Raw genomic sequence first — 25,037 nt, 5'->3', positions numbered from 1 at the left:
AGACAGGATTGCACAGAATCCTGTGATTCTCCAGAAAGGGAGTCCGGTGATTATGACAGCTTCCACATGGCTCACCTTGCCATCGGCAGCCCCTGTCCCAGCCCACCCACAGCTGGGGGGACTGGTCACATCCCGTAGGCAGTCCTTGACAGGCCATTCAAGACCCAGTCCCTGGCCCACCAGCTCCGTGTCCCATCATACCAAAGGCAGCCCCCCTGTCCAGCCCCACAAAGACCTGCCCTGCGCTTCTGTGCCACAGCCCTTCCCAAGGCACGTGCTTGCTCTGTGTGCCCTCCCCACACCTGCCAACCTGGTGGGCTCAGCTCTTCCCTCAAGCCTCTGCCCCCTTCCCAGATGCTGTCCCTCTCTTTCTGACTGGATACAGCCGGGCTTCTTTCTTCTGTCCCTCTGCTAAAGACAAGGGGCTCCTCACAAGTGCCAAGGTTATCTTGGTCATGTCAGGATTCTGGGCTCCAGGTGCAAGGCCTGTGTGTGGTCAGTGCAAAGTAGATGCTTGCCCAAGACTGTAGGACCAGCCTCAAATTGTCAGCAAGACTGTCGCGCGGCACTTGAGCAATGCGGACCCACTGGCTGTCATCCTGTCGCCGAGTGGTGCTGGCCACTGAGTTGGCGATGTTTCTGATCAGCAATGGCCGGCTTCTGATCAGCGAAAACTCCCAGCCTACAGGCATCCCAGCCTAATGGGTTGAGCCTAAGGCCACCCCAAAGAGCAAGACTTTCTGAGGAGAATGCACAGGTGGGAAGCTTAGATGTGAAATACCCCCAAATTTCCCCCATGTCTGTTAAAGACAGTCAGGTTTGCCAGACAAGAGATGTTTTTTTTTTTTTTCTCTCTCTTCCCTTGGAACAAATGGATGGAGATCCTGGTTTTAAAATTCCTGGACCCTGGAATACATTTCTATCTGTGTCAAAGTCTAGCCCTCCACCGCCTCAGCAGAGTTTAAAATCCTAGCTAATAGGTTAACAACTGTTTTTCTTCAGCTTCAAATGAAGAATATCAGAAGGCTGGGGGGATATGCAGCTCTCCAATTTGTACGGACTGCACACAGCTCCCTGCAACGTGTGTTTGACAGGACTGACATTTTGTACCGCTGTGAGATGGGAAAACGTGTGACATTTTTATTCATGGTGGCGTACGCCCTTGTAATGATCAGCTCTGGTCGATGTGCTTACCGCAGCAGCCCCAGAGCCCTCAGAGAACAAACAGGAGCCCAAGGTGCCAGCAGTTCGACTGCCTTATTAAACACCGCCAGGATCCTAACGAAGACCAACTGCTGGAAAATCTCACTGTCAAATCCTCAAGGACATTGTCAGCGCACAGCTAACTGCATATATTTTTCATTTAAAATACTGAAATCCAGCCTTGTGCCATTACAACCAAGGGGAGGGGCACCCACTCCCATGGCCATTCTGTCAGCTGCCTCTTTGGAGCTCCGGATGCTGAAGCCGGATGCCCAGTGGGGTTCATGACTCGAGACGGGGGCAGCAGGAGGGGGGAAACCGACCTTCTGAAAACGCAGCCCAACCTGAAAGTTTCAGGGCTCTGGTGAGAGTCACTTGAAAAGTCGACCCACCAAGTCCTAAGTCTGAGTGAATGTGCATAATGAGAAAACCCGATCCCCCTACCAGGCCGACTGTCTTCCTGGAGGTACAGTCCCTCACGTCCCGCACCTCGGTGCTCAGCAGCCTTCTGCTCGCGGCAGACCCTAAGCCAGCTGCAGGAACACACGGCCGTGGTAGGCTGCACACCTTGGCGGCAGAGCTGCGCGTCAGGGTGCCCACCTGCAGTCTCTCCACCTGCCTCGACTTCAAGACCTCGAGGTCAGCATGCAGGAGGACCTCCTCCCTTCGGCGGTCATTTTGAATGCTGATGCACACTGATGGACGGCAGCCAATCACATGGCAGGCCCCGGAGCTTCTCGTGGTTGTTACACAGGGTGGTTTGGTTATGGCTGTTCACGCTAACGTACTGATGTATTTATTTTGTAAGTATGTATTATTTATGCGGTGCCTCTATTTCCATACTCCAGCCCTGATGCACCAAGACACACTCTGCTATTTATTTATGGGGTCCTTGGAGTAACAAGCCTAACAAGACAACCCTGTGTGGTTCTTACGGGTTTGCAACAAACTGTAAGTGGTTGGCTAAACAACTGGATGTTCTCCATCCATCATGGGCAGAGGCTTGCATTTTAAGAGGCTGCCCATAAAGCTGGTTTAGCATAATATTGTACATCATCCTTGGCAGAAATGCCCTGGGATGCTGAAGAGCTGGCAACCCAGCGAGAAGGAGCTCTAACCTTCCTCACTATGGGATGGGGCATGGGATAAGAGTAAGCCATGGGTACCCTTGTTACAGGCCCCAGAGTGAGGGGGGAAAGGAAGGGGATGGAAGACAGTCCCACAGCAAAAGCAAGACAGTGAGGGTGGAGGTACCTTGTCTCTGCCCAGCTGGTCACTCTGTCCCTCCACAGAGCCTTTCCAGTGATCCCGTTCATCCTAATAGACGCACCTTTCATTGCAGGCTGCACCTCAAACGTCCCCTTAGAGCACACTGGCTGGAGGAGAGAAATGCAGCCAGCAGCCAGCCTTATGCTATTCCAAGGTGAAGACCAACAGCTCCCAGGGAGGGCATCCAGTGTACTGTGGTATCTGTTCGTCTGGTCTCCTGGACCTCTTTCTCATCGTTCCCTCATCTTCACATCCATGAGCTCTTGTCAGAATGCTGGCTGTGCCATTAGTTGTCTCACCTGCTTCCTCCCCTTCCTGCAGTGGCTCAGAGTGAATCCTCTAGGGGCCATTCCCTCGAATATAAGCCTGCACTGGCTCCTGAGACCCAAAAGATACCATTCAAGCTGCCCCCAGGCTTGGTCCCCAACTACCTCTACAGTTTGGCTTCTGGCCCTCCCAGCTGCCTCCTGGCCTCTCCCTTCCCCACACTAGCACTCTGCTTCTCTGAAGAGTTGGAACTCTCCTCCCCTTTGCTATGTCATTCTCTTTACCTTCTAGCTCCATCTGATGTACAACTTATCTTTCAAGATTCAGCAGAAAAGTCACTGAGAAGGCACCCCTGGTCTCCCCCAGACATTCTCAGGACTTCTCTCCAGTCAGAACATCTATATCCACTAGCATTTCTCTTTGCATATGGCTTGTTCACCATGTCTCCCAGACAAAGAGTGCCAAGAAGGCAGTACACACATCTCATGCCTTTGTGACCCTGGGGACTTGGACAGGGCTTGGAATCCAACATGCCTCATAATACATTGGATAAGTAAAAGACAGCGCTGAAGGCATAAAAAAGTAACTCAGAGTTCTGCCTGGCATCAGGTTTTTTAACCACAAAGATAGGAGGGCAGTAGGGGAAGAATTCTTAGCTGGTCATCATGGCTTGGGCAATGGAAAGGTGTTTGGTAGACAGCTCAGGGGTGTAGGTGCCCCTCTGTCCTGCAGCACCACCATCTCCTGCCTTCTGCTGACTGCTTTACCTACCTGGCCTCCTGAGGCACCATCTTGCCAAGGTTCAACCTACTACCCCTCTGGAAATGTTCACTATCAACCTCTCCAGAAAGTGAAAACAGGGATCCACCTAGAAGGGGTGAGGGACCGGGACATCCCAAGGAGGGCAACCAGGTGGCTGTAATCATGGAACCATATGGCTGATGGGCAGTAAGGTCTCAAAAATACAGTTTACACTGCTTCAAGGTAATGTTAATCCCCCAACACTTTGCATGTTAAGTGAGATATAATCAGTGATCCTTTGGGAGAAGTCCCTTTTACATATCCTCTTCTAGTACTTTTATTATATTTTAAAATTCTTTACAGTATAAACAAAATGATTTGATATTCTAGAAGACATGGAATTAAGCAGACCGACAATAAAACTAAGCTGGCAAAAACAATGACCTGAATTAGGGACACGGTCAGTGCCATCTCAGGTCGAGGGGGCAGGAGGCTGGCAAGCTGCCTTTGCTGCTGTCACCACCAAGCTGTCCCAGGTCCAGCGAGCTGAGTGGTGTGGTGGAAGAAGGCGGGGTCCTGAATCTGAATCCATCCTACCAACCAGGGGATTAGGGTAAGGCCCCGGACCCCAGTGAGAAGTGGGGCAGTCATGGTCCTTCCTGCATCAGTCTGGGGAAGATGATGTCAGAAAATGCAAACACCCACTGATCACACTGCCTGGCACCCAGCAGGCACTCAGAAGGGCAGCACCGCTGGTGTTCTTACCCCTGTGTGAAGAAATTCGGGGCTCTGTTAGGTTTATTCTGGGGAGAAACAGAACAGTGACCTTGACCTCCTTAGCCACCCTAAGCCGCACTGCTGGATTCTGAGCATGTCCAAACCACTGGCAGCCACAACTAGATACCCCAGGAACCAGAGAGAACTGAGGCAGAAGGCTCGATGAGAGAGGTACAGTGAGGGGAGGGCCTGGGCTCCAGCATCAGGGAGACCTGGTTTGGAAAGCTTGCTCTGCCACGTACAGTGTAGTCCTGGGCGAGTTGCTCGACTTCTCTAAGCATCAGCTTTCTGGGGATAATAACAACTGTAGGATGTCACAGGATGTTGAGAAGACTCAGGGAGGTGATACCTGTTGAGGGGCCTGGCTTCCATGAGGAGGTCTGCACGAGCATGAAAACCAATTTGACCCATCTGACCCCTCCCCCTCCTCATCCTGCCACCCCCCACCCCCCCAGCAAGGCCAGGCTAATCATTCACTTCATCCCCAAAAGGGCTCAGGGACTGATGGCGGACAAGGCGACAGGCAGCTCCCGGCACAGCGCTTCTGTGGCCGTGGGGCGGGGACCGCCAGCGACACTGAGCTGACTCTGCTGGAGGATCGTGCTTGTGGGAAAGAATTTATTTTCAATATATTATGTTTTATTTCCCCTTCCCTGCTGGGATAAACTCTCCACGTTTGGCACAGAGAATTCCAATCTGAGAAAATGCCTCCTCTGGTCTCGCTGAATCAGATTTCCTGCTCCTGTCCCGCTGGGCTGAGTCTCTCCCTGGCAGGGAGCTGCTCCAGCACAGACCTTAAAAGAAATGCTGCTTTTGGGCTCCTGTCAGTCCTCTGGCAAAGAGGCCCCACTGTCACACGGCTCAACACAGACAGACTTGGGGGACGCAGGAGGCCTGTTGCATTCGCTCTGCACCACACGCAGGGGTCCTCAAGTGAACACAGGCCTGCAGAACAACAGCTAGACCTCCCCTCTTTTGGTCTCTCCTGCTCTGCTCAACTGACTGGTGGTTCAAGGGCATGGGGAGTTCACAGAGCTGCCTCCCCCCTCCCCACGACCCAGGGCCTTCCGTGTAGCCACTGTTCACCACTCAGTCACTCCCTAGACTCCCTGGGCAATTCACCTGCACAGGCCCTGGGAGGGTGCTAAGGTCACGGGGAGGAGGTGGCCACGATCCGCGTCTGGGGACAGTGTGGCTGGCACAGGGAAAGTGCTGACCCAGAGCTGGGAGGGGCTGGCTCTGCTGGGAGGAGTCAGGGAGCTTTGTGGGGCGAAAAGTGCTTGAATGGGCCCTGAGAGGTTGATGGCATTTTGTTAGCTGGACAGAAGAGGAAGGACATAGCTGCACTGGAGACAGTAGGAGCCGATTTGTCTCTGGGTCCCCCAGCACCAGATCGGGGCCTGGACTGGAGCAGACACCCCCAAAGAGCTGGTGAAGGAGTGAATATGGAATTGTGTTGGGCACTTCAGGAGAGGAAGGGACCCTGCCCCGGTGGGGACACTTGGCAGAGTCTTGTGGGTGAGAAGGAACTGGCCTGATGTCATGGACGCAGGTGCCTCCAGCCCAGCAGGCCCAGCTGTGGGCAGGGTTTGGGGAGGGGTCCGGGGAACTGGGTAAGTCCTCCTGATCATCCAGCACATCCGTGCCCGGGGAGGGACTCCTGGAGAGGGACCCCCATTCCAGAGGGCTCAAAGGCTTGCCTATCTCACTACTTGCTGATGTTTCTGATGCCCCTTGTGCCTCCCAGATCAACAGATGAGAGTGACGGGCAACCCCCGGCATGTGAGGGATGCGTGGGCACAGTGGGGCTGATGCCCAAGTGGAACCAAGGTGGGGCAGGTCTGGGGAAGGCCAAGGACAGCCTAAGACAGTGCAGTGAATGGAGCTCGTGAGATGGGAGGGGATGGAAAGCAGACACTGGAGCTGCCAGAGCAAAGCAGATGCTGGAAACCACAGGGGTAGCTGGGGTCCCTGTAGATGGAGAGTCAGAGGGGACAGGCCAGAGCTGGGGAAGAGCTCTGTCCAAGGGAAGGAGGACAACAGACAGCTCCGTTGGTGGGAAGCCCAGTTCAGATCGCCTGCCTTGCTGGACTCGAACTTCATCCAACCACCAGTTTCCTGCCAGGTTGCCTGATTTCCATTCCTTGGTGTGTTTCAGTCGGACCTTTCTGGAGGCTCTGCCTTGAGCCAAAGGAATGGTTTAGAAGGCAAGTGTTCTCTACTGCAACCGGCCAGGGAAAGCCATGGGGAGTGCGTGGGCAAGGTGTAGGGGGGCTCCAGGGCTTAACTGAAGTCAGTTGCTACCCCATCCTACAACAGGCTACAGTGGCAGCTATGTTTGGTCTCTCAGGTTCAGAACCTTCACCAAGTATCTGAGACATGGCCTGAAGAAGGCTGCTCCACATAAACTAGGACAATGCCCAGTCCTTGAAGCTGGTGGAGAGCAAGGGCATTCGTTAAACATTGCATCTACTCTGCAGGAATCTCCAGCAAGTCAGCAGTGATGAGGTGATGGGTGCCTCCTGAGCATGTTGGCGGGGAATCACCCCCACCCCCAAACCAAACTGGTTGGCTTTAAAACAAACAAAAAGGAATTCTGAGATGGCCCATGACACGCTCACACACCAGATGGATTCTGTCCATAGGATGTCACGAAACCACTCACTGTGACATTGTGGGCCCCCTGAAGGCAGGATATGGCCGTGTGATTATCACCGTTTTCACAGGTGTGGAACAGAATGGGCATCCAGGATCATCTGCTGAACAAGTGACCCTGGCTTTCTCTGCTCCTGGGCCCTGGGTAGCTGCTGACCTGGCACACCCCACTCCCTGGACGCTGTCACAGGTGACTGCATCCATCTCTGTAACCTGCGAGCCCTGGTTCCTACCTCCCTGCCATGCACTCACTTGTCCCCTCTCTATCTGGTGCCTGGCTGACCCTGACTCTCCACCATGTATGCTCTTGATTTCAAGACTGCCCACTGCTCTGTGTATGAACTTTTCTCTGCCATCAGATAAGAGGACAAGGGCCTGGGACGATGGCTCCTTATCGGTTTAACGATGCACACTTATCAGTTTAATCTGTTTGCCCTTTTGATAACAGGCCCCTGATTTCCTTTTCAGGAACCACCATTCCTTCACTTCTGAGTGTGTGTTTCAGGAAGAGCCCTACCCCTGGCACCCAGGGAACCCTTGGCCACAATGACGGGTTCTGAGACAGGCATGTGACCCCACCCTTCCTGCGGCAGTCACTAGGAAGTGACTCTCTCCCACTGTCTCGCTCCCGGCAGGTTATGGCCGGGAGTTGCTGCAGCCACCTGGCCACCAGGAAGGGAAAGTCCCCTGAGAACGGCACCAGCAGAGGAGGCCAAGCCAAATGCAGCCAAATACGGGTCTGATTGATGAGATTTAATATCTGGATCAAGCCATACTTGAACCTGGTATGAGGAAACAATTTCTCTTTTGGGGTTTATGTCCCTTGCAAACCGAAGTAACCTAACTGATATAGATTCCCCGGTCTCGGGGACTGGTCTGGCTCCTGTCACCCACAGGACTGACCCCTACACATGTCCAGCTTCTACCTTGCATTCGAATCCCAAGAAAGCACCCAGTGTGCCTTTGGTGTCTAGCGACGGGTTTGGTGTGCAGTGTACGCCAGGTGCAGGATACTGGCTTTCTCGTGTTGGTACCAGCTGAGGCCCAGAAACATTAAAGAAGGCCTGGAGAAGGAAACTAGGAACAAGGACTACCTGTGGTTCAACATCCTGGAATCCTGCCTGGGTCACCTGCCTAGGCTGCTGCATAGACTCCATCACGACAAACCCAGCAGGAAACTTCCGGGTTCTTAGCACAGAGCTGGGGTTTGAACCTGAGGTCTATTAATAGACAAATGGCTTTGAATCTTGACTGCTGCTTCTGAGTTGTAAACCTTGGCTAATCCCCTAACCTCTCTGGGCCTTGCAGAGGAAACAGTACCTGAGACCCAGCCATGGCTGAAAGGACTAAGTGGGCTAACCTGTGGGAACTGTCCAGCATGGTACCTGGAATTGGGACATAGACACACTTCTCCAGGTCTCAGTGAGGTGCCTGGCACGTGGTGAGCAATTCAGTGTCACAGCCCCCCTCTACTCCCTCACTGCTCTTCAACCATAAGAGGAGCTCAAACTGCCATGAAACTGCTCAAACTGCCCAGAACCTAGCAGGAGGCAGGTGGACAGTACCCCCCAGCCCTCTGTAGTCCCCTTAACTTGTGCTGAATTGAGGTCAGGTGGTGGAGCTTAGAATGCAAATTGAAATTTTGAACCTGGATTTTCATTTGGCTGCTGATATTGCTCAGCCCTTCCACGGCATGCCAGGAGCCCTTGAATTCCTTGTGGCAAGAGGAATACTATTTGAGAAGGCAAACTTCGTATGTTTAATAAGAAATTGCTTGGATTTTCAACTCAATCCTTATGAATTTCCAGAATCTGACCTCCCTTTTTTGATTGGCAAGTTTTTCTTCTTGAAGTCGAATATGGCTGCTCACAAGAGCAAAGCCTGGCCTTGTTAATTTTGCATCAGAAAGCTGTCTCTGGGCTACCTGGACTTTTTGGGAAAGTGAGGCCACATGTGTCCCACTAGTCGCCCTCTCCAGACAGACCCGACAAACCCACCAGGGACCACCACCGCTCTGGGCGATGGCAGAGAGTGAGTCAGAAGAGCTCTGCGGCCGCCCGCCGGCACTGCGGGCACAGCTGCCTTCCGGTCACCCTGCAGCTGGACGCGGGAGTTGGAGGGAACAGAGCCGGAGACCACCCAGATGTGCCTGCTTTTCCATACAAAATTATGGCTGAAAGAGTGGAAAAAGGAGAGATGGAAAAGGGGGAAATATGATTTGGAAACAACAGGGATTGAAGGGGCAGCCTGCAGAGGGGTCTGCCTCGTGGTCTGTGCAGGCACGGCAGGTAAGTCAGGCCAAGAAGGCACTCGGGACAGCAGACCACGACACTCGCTTCTCACTCACGCCTGGTGCCCCAGCCTGCACTCTGGCCCCTTCTGCTCATGTGTCTGAGTCAGATTTAGGCACCATCTCCTGGCTGTGCCCCCAGCGCCTCTCCCTCTGCCCCACAATGCCAGCCCTCCTCAGTTTAGTGCTGACTTTCCACAAGAGCGTAGGCACGTGGGCCAGTTACATGTGTGCATGAGCCGGGGTGGCTGCCACTAAGGGGTGTATGTTCTGAGAGATGCCGGGTGACGGGTGCTGGGAAGACAGGCTGACTGGGAGGCCCTGTCCGTGGGTGACTGACATCTGGTTCTCCTTCTGCTCCACTGGAGGAAGACACTGATGTTTACTGAGGACCCGTGTGCAGCACAGAACCAGGCAGACAGTGCCTCGCTTAATCCCTATAAGGACCTGTGATGTGAACATTATTATCCCCACCTTAAAGCTGAGAAAACTGATCTCACTGAGGTTAAGTTACTGAGGGCAGGTTACCAGCTTGTTAGTGCCAGAACTGAAAATTTAAGCCCAGAGCTGCCTGATGCTAAAATCTATGCTTTACCTTCAACCACACTGCTTTCATCAGCTGATCAGCTTTTGCCTTTCAGCAGCTAAACTCCTGGGGGCATGGAGGGGTGCTGTATTTATTTTCTCTCTCTCTCTGTGAATGGCTGTTACATATACATGTGTGTGTAATTCTTTGACCATACCATTCTGAAAGCAAGTTTTAGATGTCCCCTAAATACCAAAGTGTGCACCCCTGAGGCATAAAGATAAGCCCCTAAATACCATGACATCAACAATAGCTCTATCATATCACCTAACATCCCAGTCCATCTTCAGATCTCCCAACTTTTCAAAGAATATCTTTGGTGCTTAAAAAAACAAATCCAAGTTCACATTTTGCATTTGGTTATACAGCTTAGTTTCTTTTACAGATGAAATCTTTGCTTTCTGGGAAGAATTCAAGGGGCACTGGACCTTCCCTTCCCTTGCCTGCTCTCTCCCCAGCTCTCCTCCTTTCCAGGTCTCCCCATTCTGGGAGCCTGCGGGTGTCCCAGAGCCCCCTCATCTCCTTTCTTTTCCTGGGGCATTTAGGACTAGCCCTTAGGAGCTCATAAAAACACAAAATGGAATGAGACAGGATCTAAATTCCTTTAATACAAATCTGTTTCTACTTGGAAACAAAACCCTTATTTATGGAAAATGATATGGAATTTGCTTTTGACCACTAATGGAATATTCATTTTCCTTTTTTCAAATGAATGGAATTATAAGCATAGCAACTGAAATAAAACCAAATAACCTGGATACACAGAAAGTACTTAAACAATAATCAATCAAATATTAGTCAATTTAAAAATCCACATAAATAATAAAACCCTAAGATATTTACTGAAGGCCAGGTCAGTGCCAAGCCCTGTGGTGGACGTTCCAGGCTCACATTCTCATCAGGGGAGACAGGCAGGCATTAAAGATATGATTACAAAGCTGTGTGAGATGCACTGCATGTGCCAAGTTCTGGGGTAGCACAAAGACAGGAGCAACCAAATCAGTCAGGAGGATTTACAAAAGGGACCAGCTCTGAGGGCAGATATCATCATGGGCTTGACATCTATGTCAAGCGTGATGGGGGAGGTGAGGGGCAGGGAGGTGGCACGGCCACTGGTGTGTGGGTCAAGTGAGGCTGTGTGGGGACGCAGCCCGGCTGAGTCTGGAGGTCAGTTAGGAGGCTGTGGCTCAGTCCAAGTGAGCAGCAACACAGCCTGACCCACTGCTGTGACAGAGGTGTGGACAGGAGAGGGACCAGGCAGTGTCAGGGGGCAGAAGGGAGAGGCTCGGGGGGTGGTGGGGAGCAGACCAGGGTTCCTGGATGGACCTCACTGCAGTGGGAGGTGGAGGAGGAGGGGCACGTGTAGGTGGGAGTGTACCCCTCAGACGGCAGCCTGGGGGGTGAGGTGTCTGGAGGACGGGAACCTCGGTTGGAAGTGTGTGGGAGGCAATGGGGGAGTTGAAGGGAATTGTGTATGACTTCTAAGCCCAATGGGGTGGAGGGGTTCCTCAGAGTTGAGGGTGCCAGGAAGGTATTCGCTGGCAGGGCAGCTACTCCAGCCCAGGGTAAGATTGGCACTAAACAACCTGGCTCACACTTGTAAAGTCAGAACTCTCCGCATGCACAGACAAACAGGCAACCGCATTCCAGGAGCAGATCGTAAGGGTGTATCCAAACCACTCCATCCCAGGCCTCCAGAAGCCATGGTAGTGCTTAGTTTGAGCTTTGGTTTAACTGGCTTTTCAAACTTTATGTTAAAGAGGTTTAGAAAGCTTTGCTCAACTGGGAGAACAGACACGTTTCAGTGCACACTTTTTTGGATTCTATCAGATTGGAAAGCAGGCAATTATTTTGTTTGTAGGATCAACTAGGGGTAACACAATGAAGCAGGTCCTAGAGTGGGTCTGCCCTGTCCTGCCACCTCCTGAGAAGGCCCAGTCCCTGGCCGAGGACCATGGCACACAGCAGCACGTGTCCAGGACTAGAATCCAGTGTCCCTGGGTGCCACTGTCAGCCCAGTCCCCAAAGCCAGGGAGGGAGAGCTGCACTCAGTTGAGAGAAGAGGGCTGCTGCTGGTGGTGGAGTAAGAATTAGCTCCTAAATCAAGCAAACGTCTTCTGGGACTGTTTCCCCAACTCTATGATATTCATGAGACCATCTTCCTTACCACTTGATTTCAAAGATTCAATTAAGGAACTTCCCTGGTGGTCCAGTGGCTAAGACTTTGCGTTCCCAATGCAGGGGACCAAGGTTTGATGCCTTGTCAGGGAACTAGCTCTCACATGCTGCAAGGAAGATCCCATGTGCTACAACTAAGATCCAGTGCAGCCAAAGAAAACAAAAGATTCAACTAAATTAGTACATAGTTCTTTTCAAAGAGGGGCTGATGGGACCAAATCCAGGAGCCCTGAATGAAGTGACCAAAGATTGAGTTCTCCATTGGATATAGTAGTCACTCGATAGTGCCATATTTTCCTGATAGAGATACAAACCACCCAAACCCATGATTGGTGATGTGGGAAAGTAAAAATAGATATAAATGTCTTCCAAGTTAAAAAAAAAAAAAATTAGATGAGTACAGAAGTGAAAGCACCAAGAAGCCTGTCCACCTAATTAAACACAGGGAGCACAGTAGTTTCCAGGGGGTGCTCCCTCTGCTGATCCCTCAGAGGGGGAAGGGTTGAGGCAAGATGTCTGGCTGAGGCCCAGACCCTGCTGGGGAGGGTGGGGCTTCCTCACTCCTTCCCCAGCCACAGAGAGGAGAGAAGGCCCACTTCTCCACACAGGAGACAAAAGCACGGGGACTCCTCAGGTTCTCTCTGGGCCCTCCGGCTCTCAGCTGCCAGGAGAGGAAAGTGTCTCCCTTTGAGTCGGGAGATGGGACTAAGCATGGTCTGTGCTCCTGGTGCCACCCCCACTCCCCACCCTACCACACACACATAGCTGCCGATGCACAGGCACCCTGGGCACTGCCTGAAATTGCCCACATTTCCTGTGGGGCATAGCTCAGTCTTTTCAATTCAGAGCTGAGGTTTGAGCAAGCCCATTTGGCTTCAGGTCTAAAGCCGTATTTTCCTTTTAGCCTATTGGTAAAAAAACAAAAAACAAAAAACTGGCATCCTTATCTCATTTGACTGTCTCCTGGGCCTTCTTTCTCATTTGATTCTGAACTTGAGAGAAAAAATGTTATTTATAGCCTCCTTAGACCTAAACATTTTCCAAGGTAGGAAAAGGTATTCTCAACTCAGAGACTTTGAACTCTTTAAAGAAATTAGATAAGGATGCAGAGGCTAACTAAAAATCCATTTACTTGCCCTTGTTTGGAACCATCGACATGGCTCATGATGAACTGTGAGTGGTCTTACATTATGTCTGCTTTAGAAAAGAAATTAAAGGCTAGGGAGTTCAGTTTGTTGTCTTTTAGTTACAGGGCCCAGCTTAGGTCTACAGACAATGGACCTGCAGGTGAAGAGGATGCCCCTGTGGGGACCCTCAGAGAGCCCTGAGCTCACCTCTCTCACTGTTCTCATCACTCTGGGTTGGGCCGTCCATTTGCTGGTCTGTCACCCTTAGTATGCCCCACAAGGACTTATCTATTTATTTATTTTACACATGGATGAACAGATGCAGAATCAAAGGGAGAAATGGTCACAGCCTTGAAAGAAGAAGCTCCAGTGAAGCGGAGGCAAGAGAGCACCTTTTCTCCCCGAGGGCTCTGCAAAGGCCACCGCCCCCCCCCCCCCCCCACAACATTCCCCCACCCTGCTGCAACCAGCCACAGGTCTCCATGGAGTCCCCTGGCTGGCTCCATGGGCACTAACTTTGCAAGGTGGAGGGATGAATGTAATCAAGACCTCACTAGTCTCTGCCACCAGTGGAAAGCTAATTGTTCTTAAAGAATGAAATCCACAGGAACACAGACTCAAGGCAAGGGTCTTTCTGAGGTTAGCGTGCACTGTCTGGCTAGCTTAAATTATTTTTCCAGAACACAGTAGCTTTACTGGACCTTTCAAACAGAAGCTCATGTCTCTGCTTGGTGAGGGAACTGAAGTGGGCTCTGGAGGTGAACTGTCCTGTGCTGGCAATATGGTCCTGGGAAGGTCTCTGAGCTCTGACTCTGGCTCGAAATACAGTTAATGATCTCCTCCTCAGAGGGGTATGGCAGAAATGACACAAGTTTTCCAAAAGGAGAATATGTACTACTGGGGCTATATGAGTAGTTTTAGATAGACCTTATGAAAATACTGGGCCAGTATTGATAATCTATGGGCTTATCAACATCACTGCTTAAAAAGAGAGTAAAATGTCAGATTAGTATAAATGTCAGGTTGGAGTCTGTTTAAAGAAAAATGTGAAGTAAAAAGAAAAAATAGTACAGATAGAATACAGAGGAGAGTGTGGCAAAAAACTCTGAAATGGAACTCAAAAGGCTTCTTTGAGAATGCATAGCCCCTGAAACACATGCCTGCCGATAGAAGGTGCTCTAGAAACACTGCCTGTTCTGGTCAATGGTTCATCAAAGCAGGCACCCAGGGAAGGACTGAAGGCCAAGCTAGCACCAGGGCAAAGCTGGAAAGAGTTAAAAGAAAGGGGTCTTGGGTTTCCCTGGCCCATCCCCCCTGCTGCTAATCTGTCACCTAATGAAGAAGCTGCGGCACAAGTGAGCTGGCTGGCAGTTCACTTACAGCAAACTGATTAAGAATGTTCAACCAACAGCAGACTGTAGACCTTTCCAGAGAAAATAAATAGAGTGTAGACTGTATGCAAATGTGTTTGTCACTTTGACAGCACGTCTCAATTAAGGCATCTCGCGGCTGTGGGTAGGCTCTGTGGCTGCAGCTGGAAGGGAGAGCCCGCTGCATGGCTGATACTTGGGGCTTGACCTTAATCCGCATGCATGCATTAAAAAAAAAAAAAACCCTGCCTTCCTGTACACTTGCATAATGCTGGCAGCCACGTGAGGGAAGTGACAAACGGGGAAAAAAAGCCACTTTCATCCTCTCCAGTTTACAGACCTGTGAAGGCACAGACAGCTCTTATTTCAACAGAGTTTGGGGTGGCTTTTTTAATTGTTTATCCCCCACCCGTGCATGCACACACTCTTATTCTGCATTTAGCTGGGAATGACATTAAAGCATCTCTACTTCTCGCTGAAATGGAAAGAAGGTCTTTCTCCATTTCAAATAGGGCCTCCTTTTTTGTGTTTCGAAAATGGAATGTTTAACACCATGAAATCCCTCTCCCCCGCCCCCTCTTTCTCTGTAATGGGCTCCAAACTCCAGAGAGGGGCTCTTTTCATGGGAAGGTTAGTGTGTGCAGGAATGAGGACAAAGGAAAGCAGGAAGCTGGCTCTGGAATGCCATGCTGGCGACAACCGACCGACCGGGGGCTGCGGTTTCAGCAAACACAGTCAGGGAACTAGGGTGCAGATTCCTCCAACAAGGCCTGAACCCCGGGAAGAGGCAGCTCCTTGGGGTGCAAACACTGATGCAATTTGAAGATAATCATTAATCAAGTGAGCACTGCCCTGTGGATGCCTCTTTCCTATACTACATTTCAATTTTTATAACATCCCTTTAAAGTGTAAAATCAGAAAAGGGGGATGGATATCTCCAAGTTTAAGATGTATGAATGTATTATCTAAAAATATTGATTACAGAAGAAGATTCTTACGTTTCAACAAACTCATCCCTCACCATAATAACCCACTGCAATAGTTTCATTAGTTCCCTTCATTTCTAAATAGCTCAAAGTCTGGTACATAGCAGGCACTTGATAAATGTCTGTTAAAAGCAGGACCATTTTAAATGTATGCTTCTAGGTCTTTTAGGTGATAACATAGCATCATATTAAAGATAAAATCATGAAGATTATTTTAATCATGCTTCATCTAATTAATGGTTAAGAATCAAGTGACTTAAGAATGAATAACCCTGCAAATTCTTATTATAGTCATAGCTTGCTAACAGAGCCATTTCTCACAAATCAAGAAATTATGACTTTGGCTCATCAAGAGAGTCAATTCAAGAGAAGTAGAGGAGGGTATACAATGTTTTTCAACCAAAAATATAACCACTGATAGGACATGGATAAGAAAATTTTCAGTTTCTGTTTTACTTAAGAGGACAAAAAAAAAAAACAACTGAACAATGTTTTAAATGCTCAGGTTGAAAAAAGTTGGATACAGACTAGGATCACGAGAATTATAGTGCGGGTGTTTACTCTGAGAAGCACGACCCCCAATATTGATTTTCAGGAAGTATATTAATAAAGAACTCCTAATTGATTTTTTAAGACTTCACTTGTTGTCTTTTATTTGAAGGTGCATAGAAGGGCCTGGGATGCTGAAGCGTTCTAATGAGATGCTTAGCTAACAGAGGCACCTTAAACCGAGCGCCTTGGAATGAGGAGGCAGCAGCTGCATTTAATGACTTCACTTAACAGTTGAGCTGGTTTATGACCAGAGCCACACTGTCTTCTCAAAATTTCTGAAAATTCACCTTTTTGGAAACATGCTTCTACCAAGTGAACCTTTGACAATGTGCAGAACTCCATGGAGTTTTTTGTTTTGTCAGAGAGAGCTGAAATGAAAAACTGTTACATATGTTACATCGTCCACTAAAACATAACAGAAAGCCCAAGCCAGTCAAGGGGCCAAGTACATACCTGTCCAAAGTGGACTGTGATTGGCCGCCGGTCTTCTCGGAACTTGGGGTCCTTGGCCTCTACCAGTGGGGACGGCGCAGTCTTTGGCAGCTGCTCTTCTGTGGTGGGGGCACAGCCATTCTCAGTGATGTCCTGCAGGGAGAAGTCCCGTCCGGGGGTTGGTGTCTGGGTTATGGCCCTGCCATGAGCACAGGGGTTCTTTCCCATCCTACTGCTAAGATGCCTGCCAGAGAACCCCCTCTCGGACCCTCCTGCTAGAGATGGAGGAAATGGAAGGCTAACTTGGCCCTTTCACGTAGGGAAACCAAAATCATGCACATTTCATTATAAAGACAACATAATAATTCACAATAGTGGGGAAGATCTTTCCTCCTGCTACCTCACACAGTTATTTTAATTTTTATATATTCACTCTGTCCACATGCAGGCATTTGAAAATTACTTGCAATCATAACTCACGCATAATTTTACATTCTGTTTCTTCTATTATAAACATTTTCATGGTACAATACAGTCATTTGAATGATCATTTTAATGGATGCATAATATTTCATTGAGCAGATATTCAATAATTTAATAAACCATTTTTACTACTACTAGGCATTTAGATTGCTCCAAATTTTTTTTTTTTAAACTTTCTAAACAGCACAGGGATAAACACTGCCAATCTTTCTTTTGGATTAATTCTTTAATAGAAATCCCTAGGAATGCAATTGCTCAATCAAAAGATATAAACATTTTTAAGGCTTTTTACTCATTCTACCAGATTGCTTTCCAATTTACACCAACTACCAGCAATGGATGTATTATCAGTTTCACTGTGCGTGTTAGCCATACCGTTTTAAAAATGTATTGCTAATTTAAGAGGTGAAAAGCTAGACCTTGTTGTTGTTTTAATTTGCATGACTTTGATGATTTGTGAGTGTGGACATTTTCTCCGCATTTGTACACTGATGACGTTACTGTTTGTGAAAACCGTGTGTTCCTGCTCTCTCCTTCTTAGTCCTAGTCTTTTCGGCAGAGAATGAAGAAAGACACTTAAGTCTGAGTTAGGATTCTATGACCTGGAGAAAATTTAGGGAGCCAGTGTCATCTTTTTTTTAAATTTAGAAGTTCACATTTAATTTGTGCTTGTGATAAATACAGTCAAATTTTAAGGTAAAGAAAAACCCCAACGTGCAAAAAGCAGTGATTCTACTTTCCCTAACGCTGGCAGCTGACTATACCCGTGGGTCCTTCGGGACGTGGATGGTGCGGACTTGTGCAGTGTGGATCATTTGGCTTTATTCAAGTCAAGAAAGTTGCTTAAATCTTCATTTGAGCAAGGCAGAGAATAGATGTACAAGTAAAAAACATTTAAATCATTTTTTTAACTAAGTAAAAATAACTCACAGCTAGAATAAAATAATAAATACAGACAGAGGATGAGATGGTTGGATGGTATCACTGACTCGATAGACATGAGTTTGAGCAAGCTCTGGGAGTTGGTGATAGACAGGGAAGCCTGGTGTGCTGCAGTCCATGGAGTTGCAAAGAGACGACTGAGCGACTGAACTGAACTATTTTCATTGCAAAAACAAATACACATTTTGGTCAACAAGACACATACCCTTAGTACTCATTAAATTCTGCACATAAAAGACTTGACAATTGATTGTTCTTATCGAGTTAAATAGAGAGAATGGTGGCATGTGGAGGAAAATGATCCCTTACTAAGTAATAATGCATTAAAGAAGAAACACGGAACATCTTTGAGCCTCAGTCTCCTCACCTGTAAAATGGAGCTATGGTAGCTATGAGGAATAAAGATGATTAAGCAACATAAATGTCTAGAACGTTTTTCCTCAGGAGTGTCCTATGTATGGTACTCAATAATAATAACTGAGTACCTACTAATGAGGCACTCAACAAACTATAGGGAGTAAATAAACTATGGTGGTTTAGTCACTAAGTCGTGTCTGACTCTTGTGAACACATGGACTAAAGCCTGCCAGGCTCCTCTGTCCATGGGATTCTCCAGGCAAGAATACTGGAGCGGGTTGCCATTTCCTTCTCCAGGAAATCTTCCCAACCCAGGAATCAAACCCAGGTCTCCTGCATTGCAGGCAGATTGTTTACTGACCAAGTTACAATGGAAGCCCCAAATCAACTATACTTTAATAAAAATAAATAAACAATAGGGATTGCTCCCCCACCCCTCCTCTCTATATATTCAACTCCACACACCCAGCGGAGCCTCTGTGCTGCTTGGTAATAACACATGGAGATGGTGACCTCTTGGTTTTGCTAGGTAGGGCTTGCACCAAGTGGCCCCTGAGTCTCAGCTGGGCTGAGGCTCAGCGATGAGAGAAGCTGCCGCCAGCCAATTAGAAACAGCTCTCTTGGAAAGGGGCTGCCCAAAGGTGCTCAGGTCAAATGGAACAAAGACAGGGAGGGACTCCTTCTGTGCCAGAAAGTAAGAGGGGGCACAAGGGGCATTATGGATTCAGCAGGGTTACCGAGAGGACATACATAAGAGGTTAAATAAAGCCAAACAAAACAATTCACTTTTAGTTCTGGAAAAGTACTGCACTGTATGTGACTGGTTGGGGAGAAAAATAAAGACATGAAGTAGTAAGGTAAGCTGGTAAGAAAATACTGAGAGTAATGAAAACTATAAGATGATAACTATTTTAAAAAATGTCTGTGGTAGTTTTGGGCAAAGTGCCTTAGCTTAAATTTTTAAGTTAAAATTTCAAGTAAAAATGTCCTAGGTTTTGTTTTTAACATTAACTAGCTATCTGATCTTTCCAATTCACTCAACCTCTCTGTACCTATTTCTTTATTTTTACAATGGGGAGACCACCATCTGCTTGGCAAACGTCAAAGCTGCTAAGAGAATGGGTTAAATGAGATGAGATGTGAGGGAGCTTTGAAACATGTCTAAGTCCTGTTAAAATTGAACACGAGACTTTTCCCTGCAAAATGGAAAAAGCACCACCTAAAAGGAAGAGCTTCCCTGTACTGAGTGCCTACTACTTGCAGTCACTTCTCCAGACCCTTGACCTTCACTATCACACTTAGTTTCCACAAGAACCACAAGGTAAATGGGATTATCGCTCTTTTATAGGTGAGGAAACAGGGCTCAGAGAGGGCAAGTTACCCAAGGCCACACAGCTAGAAGCCGAGGAGCCCAGGGCAGTGTGATTTATACCATATGGACCCATGACAATAGCACAAGAGAAGGTATTCTGAGTCAAGGAGGTGCTCAAAAACTCATCAGATGTGACCTTGTCCTCAGAAACCCCTATCACAACAAATTGTTGTTGAATAGAACATTTGGAAGCCAAATGTGTCCAGTATACACATGTGCTTGTGCATCAATATGTATGTTCTTTAGTTAGAAGACCCAAAGGTGCCCAAGATTTCTTACAAAGTCCTGGGGCTCGCCCCACTAATCTGTTACTTTTCCACTATTTCTTTCACCTGGGGTAGGAAAACTGCTTCCTCCCAGGTTCCTAGAGAGCAGAGAGGGAGAAGTCCCAGTCAGGAAAGAAATAGGGCCAGTTCACACCCTCTCTTGCAGGTAGCAGCAGAGATCTTACATACTGCATGGATCCAAAAACACAACGCTTGATACCTGTGATTAAATAAATTGTCTTTTAAGAATTAACTGAGATGCCATCAGCAAAGAGTATGGTAAAACTCTCATACTCTTCTGGTGGGAACATAAGCTGCAATTCCTATCAAAACCCTAAAAGAGGAAACAGCCTCTGGCCCACTAAGTCTACTTTCAGAAATTTATCCAGATGAAATAATTAAGAATTCCTGCAAGGTTTACCTGTGAGGATGTTTGCCTAGAAAACATTGGAACTAACTAAAGCATCTAGCAATGGGATTAATGAATGTTATGTATGTCTATCAGATAAAACTGTATATGGCCACTTAAAACAACAACATGTGCAAGAAGCATTTCGTGTTTTGAGAAATGGTCAGGATACTGTGAGTGAAAATACAGGTTATAAAATTTCCTTTTTTCCTTGTTGATTTGTTGAATTTTCTCCACAATTTTTTGCAAATGCTCAAAATGTCCTTAAAAAAAAAAAAATCAAGAAGGTAATAGGCAGGATAAATCTGTTCCTTCCTGAAGAGTCACACAGGAGGAAGACACTAGATGGAGCTGCAGGTAAGAGGCCGCTGAAGGTTGGCAGATTTCTCCCATGGCTCTGTTCAGAGCTGGGAGATTGTTAGTTCCCATCCCTTGGTCAACAAAGGAGTCAGAAAAGAATACAATTTCTATCACCTTCCCCAGGCTGGAATCAGAGATCATGCCTTGGATCTAATCTCCATTTGTCGGTGGAGAAGGCAGGGACTGAGTCCCTAGGAGGAGTCCCGAGATGGGAACCCAGAAGAAGAAAGGGGATTGGCGTGGTGTTGGGTGGGAGCTGGGGTGAGGGAGCTGAGGCTATATGACTTCATGAGGCAGAGATTCCAGGAGAACATTCCTGGCCCAGGGGAAGCGGGGAGCAGGGTGCCTGGAGGACTACTCTGGTGGCTGTGTGGAGGACCAAAAGGGAGTGGCTCCCAGCCCAGCCATGCTCCCCGGGTATACACAGGGGTGTGTGGGCAGACCAGCCACGCCAGATGTGGGACAGAAGAAGACAGACAGGATGGAATCTCCCATTTGCCAAATGACTACTATGTGTTGCTGTTTAAACCCATTATTTCTTCTAGTCCTTGCAACAGTCCAGTAAAAATCTCTATTTCCCCTACTTTATAAGTGAGAAAAACTGGCAGGACTGAACCTGGCTTATCTGTCTGCTTCAGAGGCCCCAACACCACATCACAGAGGGAGAGGTTTGAAGGCTCTCGGGGGTGTGAGGCTGGGGCCTCCTGTCTCTGACCCAGCTTCCTGGTCTCCAAGTTTGGATTTGTACAGTGTCCTTCTTTTCCAGTCTACTTCACGCTACAGAAAATGCAAACTACAGTATGAATACTGATAGCAAAATAACATCCAGCGTTGGAATTTCTGTGATTTGAGGCTGCAGCGGAGACAGGGAGCTGACAGTTGTGTGATATGGTGTGAAAATGTCTGTCCTACAAGAGTCTACCTGGGTTTCCCAGCCCCAAAGGTGCTGCCTCACTCCTTTCAATACACTAGGAAATGTTTCGCCAGAAACTCAAATCTTCGCTGACTCAGCTATGAATCTGCTCCTTTCAATCACACAGACTCTGAATCAACAAGCTTGATTTATCTTTAAAAGATCAAATATTTTAAAAGGGCTGTGAGGGAATTCCTGGCAGCCCACTGGTTTGGATTTGGCCCTTTCACAGCTGCGGCCTGGGCCGGGTTCAATCCCTGGTCGGGGAACTAAGATCCCACAAGCTGCATGGTGTGGCCAAAAAAAAAAAAAAAGGCTGTGAAATGGGTCCATTTGACTCAATTATTTTAATTTTATACTGAAGAAAAAAATATAATTTTTTAGGGGTTCTCCAATAGGCAAAAAAAGAAAAAGAAAGGGGGGGGCATCCTTACATAAATATTTTAATATTCCTTATAGGAAAGAAGGAATGTGTGAATAGCTACTGTTTTTAAAAGAGGGCATTTGGTGCAGCAGTGTACAGCACTGCAATAGAAGGAGGTTTGTTGAGAGCCACAGCCCAGTCACGCAGCATCCTTCCAACAGGCCAGATCTGGCGGGGAGGGACTCTGGACGAAAGCACTGATTTTCCCTTTAGAAAGTGATGGCTGGGTAGCATTCCTTGCCATTTCTTCTTCCTAATTTTGAGCAAGTTAAACTTCAAAGAAGGCCAAGCTATAGAAGAATTTGACCACCTTGCTCCATTTATCCAGAAAAATGTGTTATCCATCCTTTTTTTGTTGTTGGGCTGAAGCAGAGCAGGTATGGAATAAAAGCTACACTACAGTCTCTATTAACAATTATTTGCCAACGGTCACACAGATACTTTGAAAGCTCCTCTTTCAGAGGCTTTGAAAATCTGCAGCACAAACGAACGAGGGATGGAGAAGGGCCCTGCTCAGTCATATTAGAGATGGACCTCCACATACCATGTTGACCTCTCCACAGGTCGGCCCCACATTTTCTATTTGCAATTCAAACCCAAGGCAAGAGGGAAGAGGGCAAGGTTGGGTTCTTGATTATATCTGCAGGGTCACCATTGCTATGCAGAGTTAGAGGAGGCCAGGTGGCAATCCAGTACATTTGAAAATTAGGTCTTTGTTGGGAACAGCCTCAATTCTGTAGCAGAGACCAAACTTGAGATGTCTATGTGGGATGCATCCGGGGAGCCATACAGATATGTTGCCACGTAAAGGGAAGGTGGCGGGTGGCGGGGGGGGAAGCCAAGGAAATATTTTTTACTGCAGTGAGAGAGGTCAGACAAAGCCAGATCCTAAATTAGCTCAGGAAAGGGAGCTAGAGCCCTGTGGAAGACCTGGTCCCGTCTGTCCTGAACAATGCTAGAGTCTCAATTACAAAATGGCTCTTCCAAGAACAACTGCAAAATATCAAGTCTGCAGAAATCTGTAAGACCGAAGGGGGGAAAAGTGAAAATTGAAAAGGGTGCACTAATAGATCTGTCAACAGTCCGATGGTGACAAGCCACATTTCTATGAAATGCCTTCACCATTTGTGTCACCTGAAATGTACTGACACTCTCTATAGAACATTATCTCCTGAAGCTATTCTTGAAAAGACTGGCAGGGGGAAGAGGAATAGGGGAGGGAAAACTCTGCCTCAGATACCATCAAGGAGAGGAAAGGGAGATGGCATGGAGAAGAGTGATCTAGATTGTCTAAGTGAACCTTTGAACAACATCAAAAGCCCTCAGTTTAACTGGTTATTTGCAGAAATTTTACCCATCATAAAAAGAGGATTTTCTGAAGGCCTGATGCTTATGCATACGAGGAAGGAGGCGATGGCCTGCAGAGAACAGATCTGACCAAGGAGGCACATGTGTCCTCTGCCTGAGGAGGGGACCTTTCTCTGCTTCCTCCAAGTAACCTTCTAATACCAGCCCGATATGGTTATCAAGGAATGAGAGCCTGGTGACAGCTCCGCCCTCCCTGCCCCTCTATTTTACATCTGCAATCCAATTCAGTTATGCGTGACTGGGATAGGAGATAAAAAGGTGTATTTAGGGACTTAAATAACATCCAAGTAAAGGATTCCACCTGCCAGTCTCTGGTGGGGTGCAAAAGACCACAGTTAAGGTCTATCTGAATTTACATTAGCAGGATTTTTATTTCCAGGACTTGAATCTCAGCTGCTAAAAATTCACTCCCAGCTGAAACTAAGAATGTGAATGCTTAGTCAGAGCAAATTATTTTGCAATTAGAGGAATCAATTCCTTTGACCATTTCAAGTTAATGAGAGGTCCTTTCCGACTTCCTAAAATTAAAACTGCTTTCAATTTTTTAAAAAACTGCCGAGATAGACAAAGACCCCTATTACCTGGCACATTTTAGGGATAACGAAGTAAGTGATCCCAAACATCTTTTGGAAAACAAAACACTTGTTTCAAGAAGGCAGTATGAAATACTATAGTGGTAAGAGCACAGACACTGAAGTAGATGAATCTGGAATTGAATCCCAGCTCTGCCAGGCTCCACCAGTGTGACCTTGAGCAAATTACTTCACCTTTGAACTGGGGGTCTCCTTACACAGGATACGAGAATAATACCCCCCAGAGTTGCTCTATGGATTAAGTGTGAAAGTTCCTGGCCTGGACCGTCCTTAGAAAGTGCTTAATGAAGGGTGGCAATGCTAATACTGATGCTGATATTCATTATAATATAAAAATGCCCTCTCTGTTACAGTAACTTCCCTGCACAAGTCTAGAGAATCAGGTAGGGGCACTCTTAGCCAGGATGCAGTCTGTATGATTTTATATGAGTTTATGGATGGTCCAAGAAGACAATCAGAGTCTTTCCCTGCCCCTTGGGTCTCACACATGAACTGCAAGCAGAGCCTGCAGTGTCCCCCTCAAACCCACGTGCAGGCTGGAACCATGGCAGTCATTTCCTTGGAGGTGCTTCTTGATTTTGGTTACAACCAGCCCCAGGGCAGAGGTCAGCTGCAGGAGCTGGTAGTGCTGGGGTGGGGAGGCCGAGCCAATCTGTATGGACCCTGGTGAAGTGCGGGCCCAGTGGGGTGAGCAGGGGACAGACTGATAGTAGTAACTCTGAACTCGCTTGCCTTTGTGGGTTTAAGCCAGTCTTAATGTTATTTGAAGACAGTTTTTTGTCTGTGAATATTTATAACAGTGTGAAAACTCGCGGACAGCTGGTAATGCATTTTGAAGTGTGCTAACAACACTGTATCAAACAGCCTCTATTGATCACATCGTACTTTTTTGTGGCCACGCATTTCATACACGGTGCTTATACATTTTGAATAAGAACTTCAAGTACCTTTTGCTTCAAGCGGTTTTTCACCTCTTTTATTCCCATTTTTGCATGATCTTTTGCCTGCATGAAAAATTAATTTAAGTTAAGATTCCCCTTCTGTTTCCAGCAGGGACTGTGCTTGATTTCAGTCCATCGTGAATCACCTTCTCTGATTACTAGAAAAAGGAAGGAAA

General features: G+C 47.7%; 1 protein-coding gene across 6 annotated transcripts in view; it reads right to left on the bottom strand.

The window, feature by feature from the left end:
• Nucleotides 1–25,037, bottom strand: part of DENND1A (DENN domain containing 1A) — a 523,573-nt gene that overhangs the window by 37,077 nt on the left and 461,459 nt on the right. For 5 of the 6 annotated variants that reach the window (XM_061154694.1, XM_061154689.1, XM_061154692.1 and 2 more), the window contains 2 exons: nt 24,868–24,924; nt 16,455–16,586 (listed from right to left, as the gene is read on the bottom strand). In XM_061154694.1, coding sequence (XP_061010677.1) covers nt 16,455–16,586; nt 24,868–24,924 — 189 coding nt within the window. Of the gene's footprint in view, nt 1–16,017; nt 16,370–16,454; nt 16,587–24,867; nt 24,925–25,037 lie in introns of those variants that run through there. The other variant, XM_061154693.1, reaches the window with a different exon arrangement.

Source organism: Dama dama, chromosome 11, assembly GCF_033118175.1.
Source record: "Dama dama isolate Ldn47 chromosome 11, ASM3311817v1, whole genome shotgun sequence".
NCBI classification, from domain to species: domain Eukaryota; kingdom Metazoa; phylum Chordata; class Mammalia; order Artiodactyla; family Cervidae; genus Dama; species Dama dama.
The sequence above is the reverse complement of the archived record's forward strand: the minus strand, read 5'-3'. Positions and strand labels throughout refer to the sequence as shown.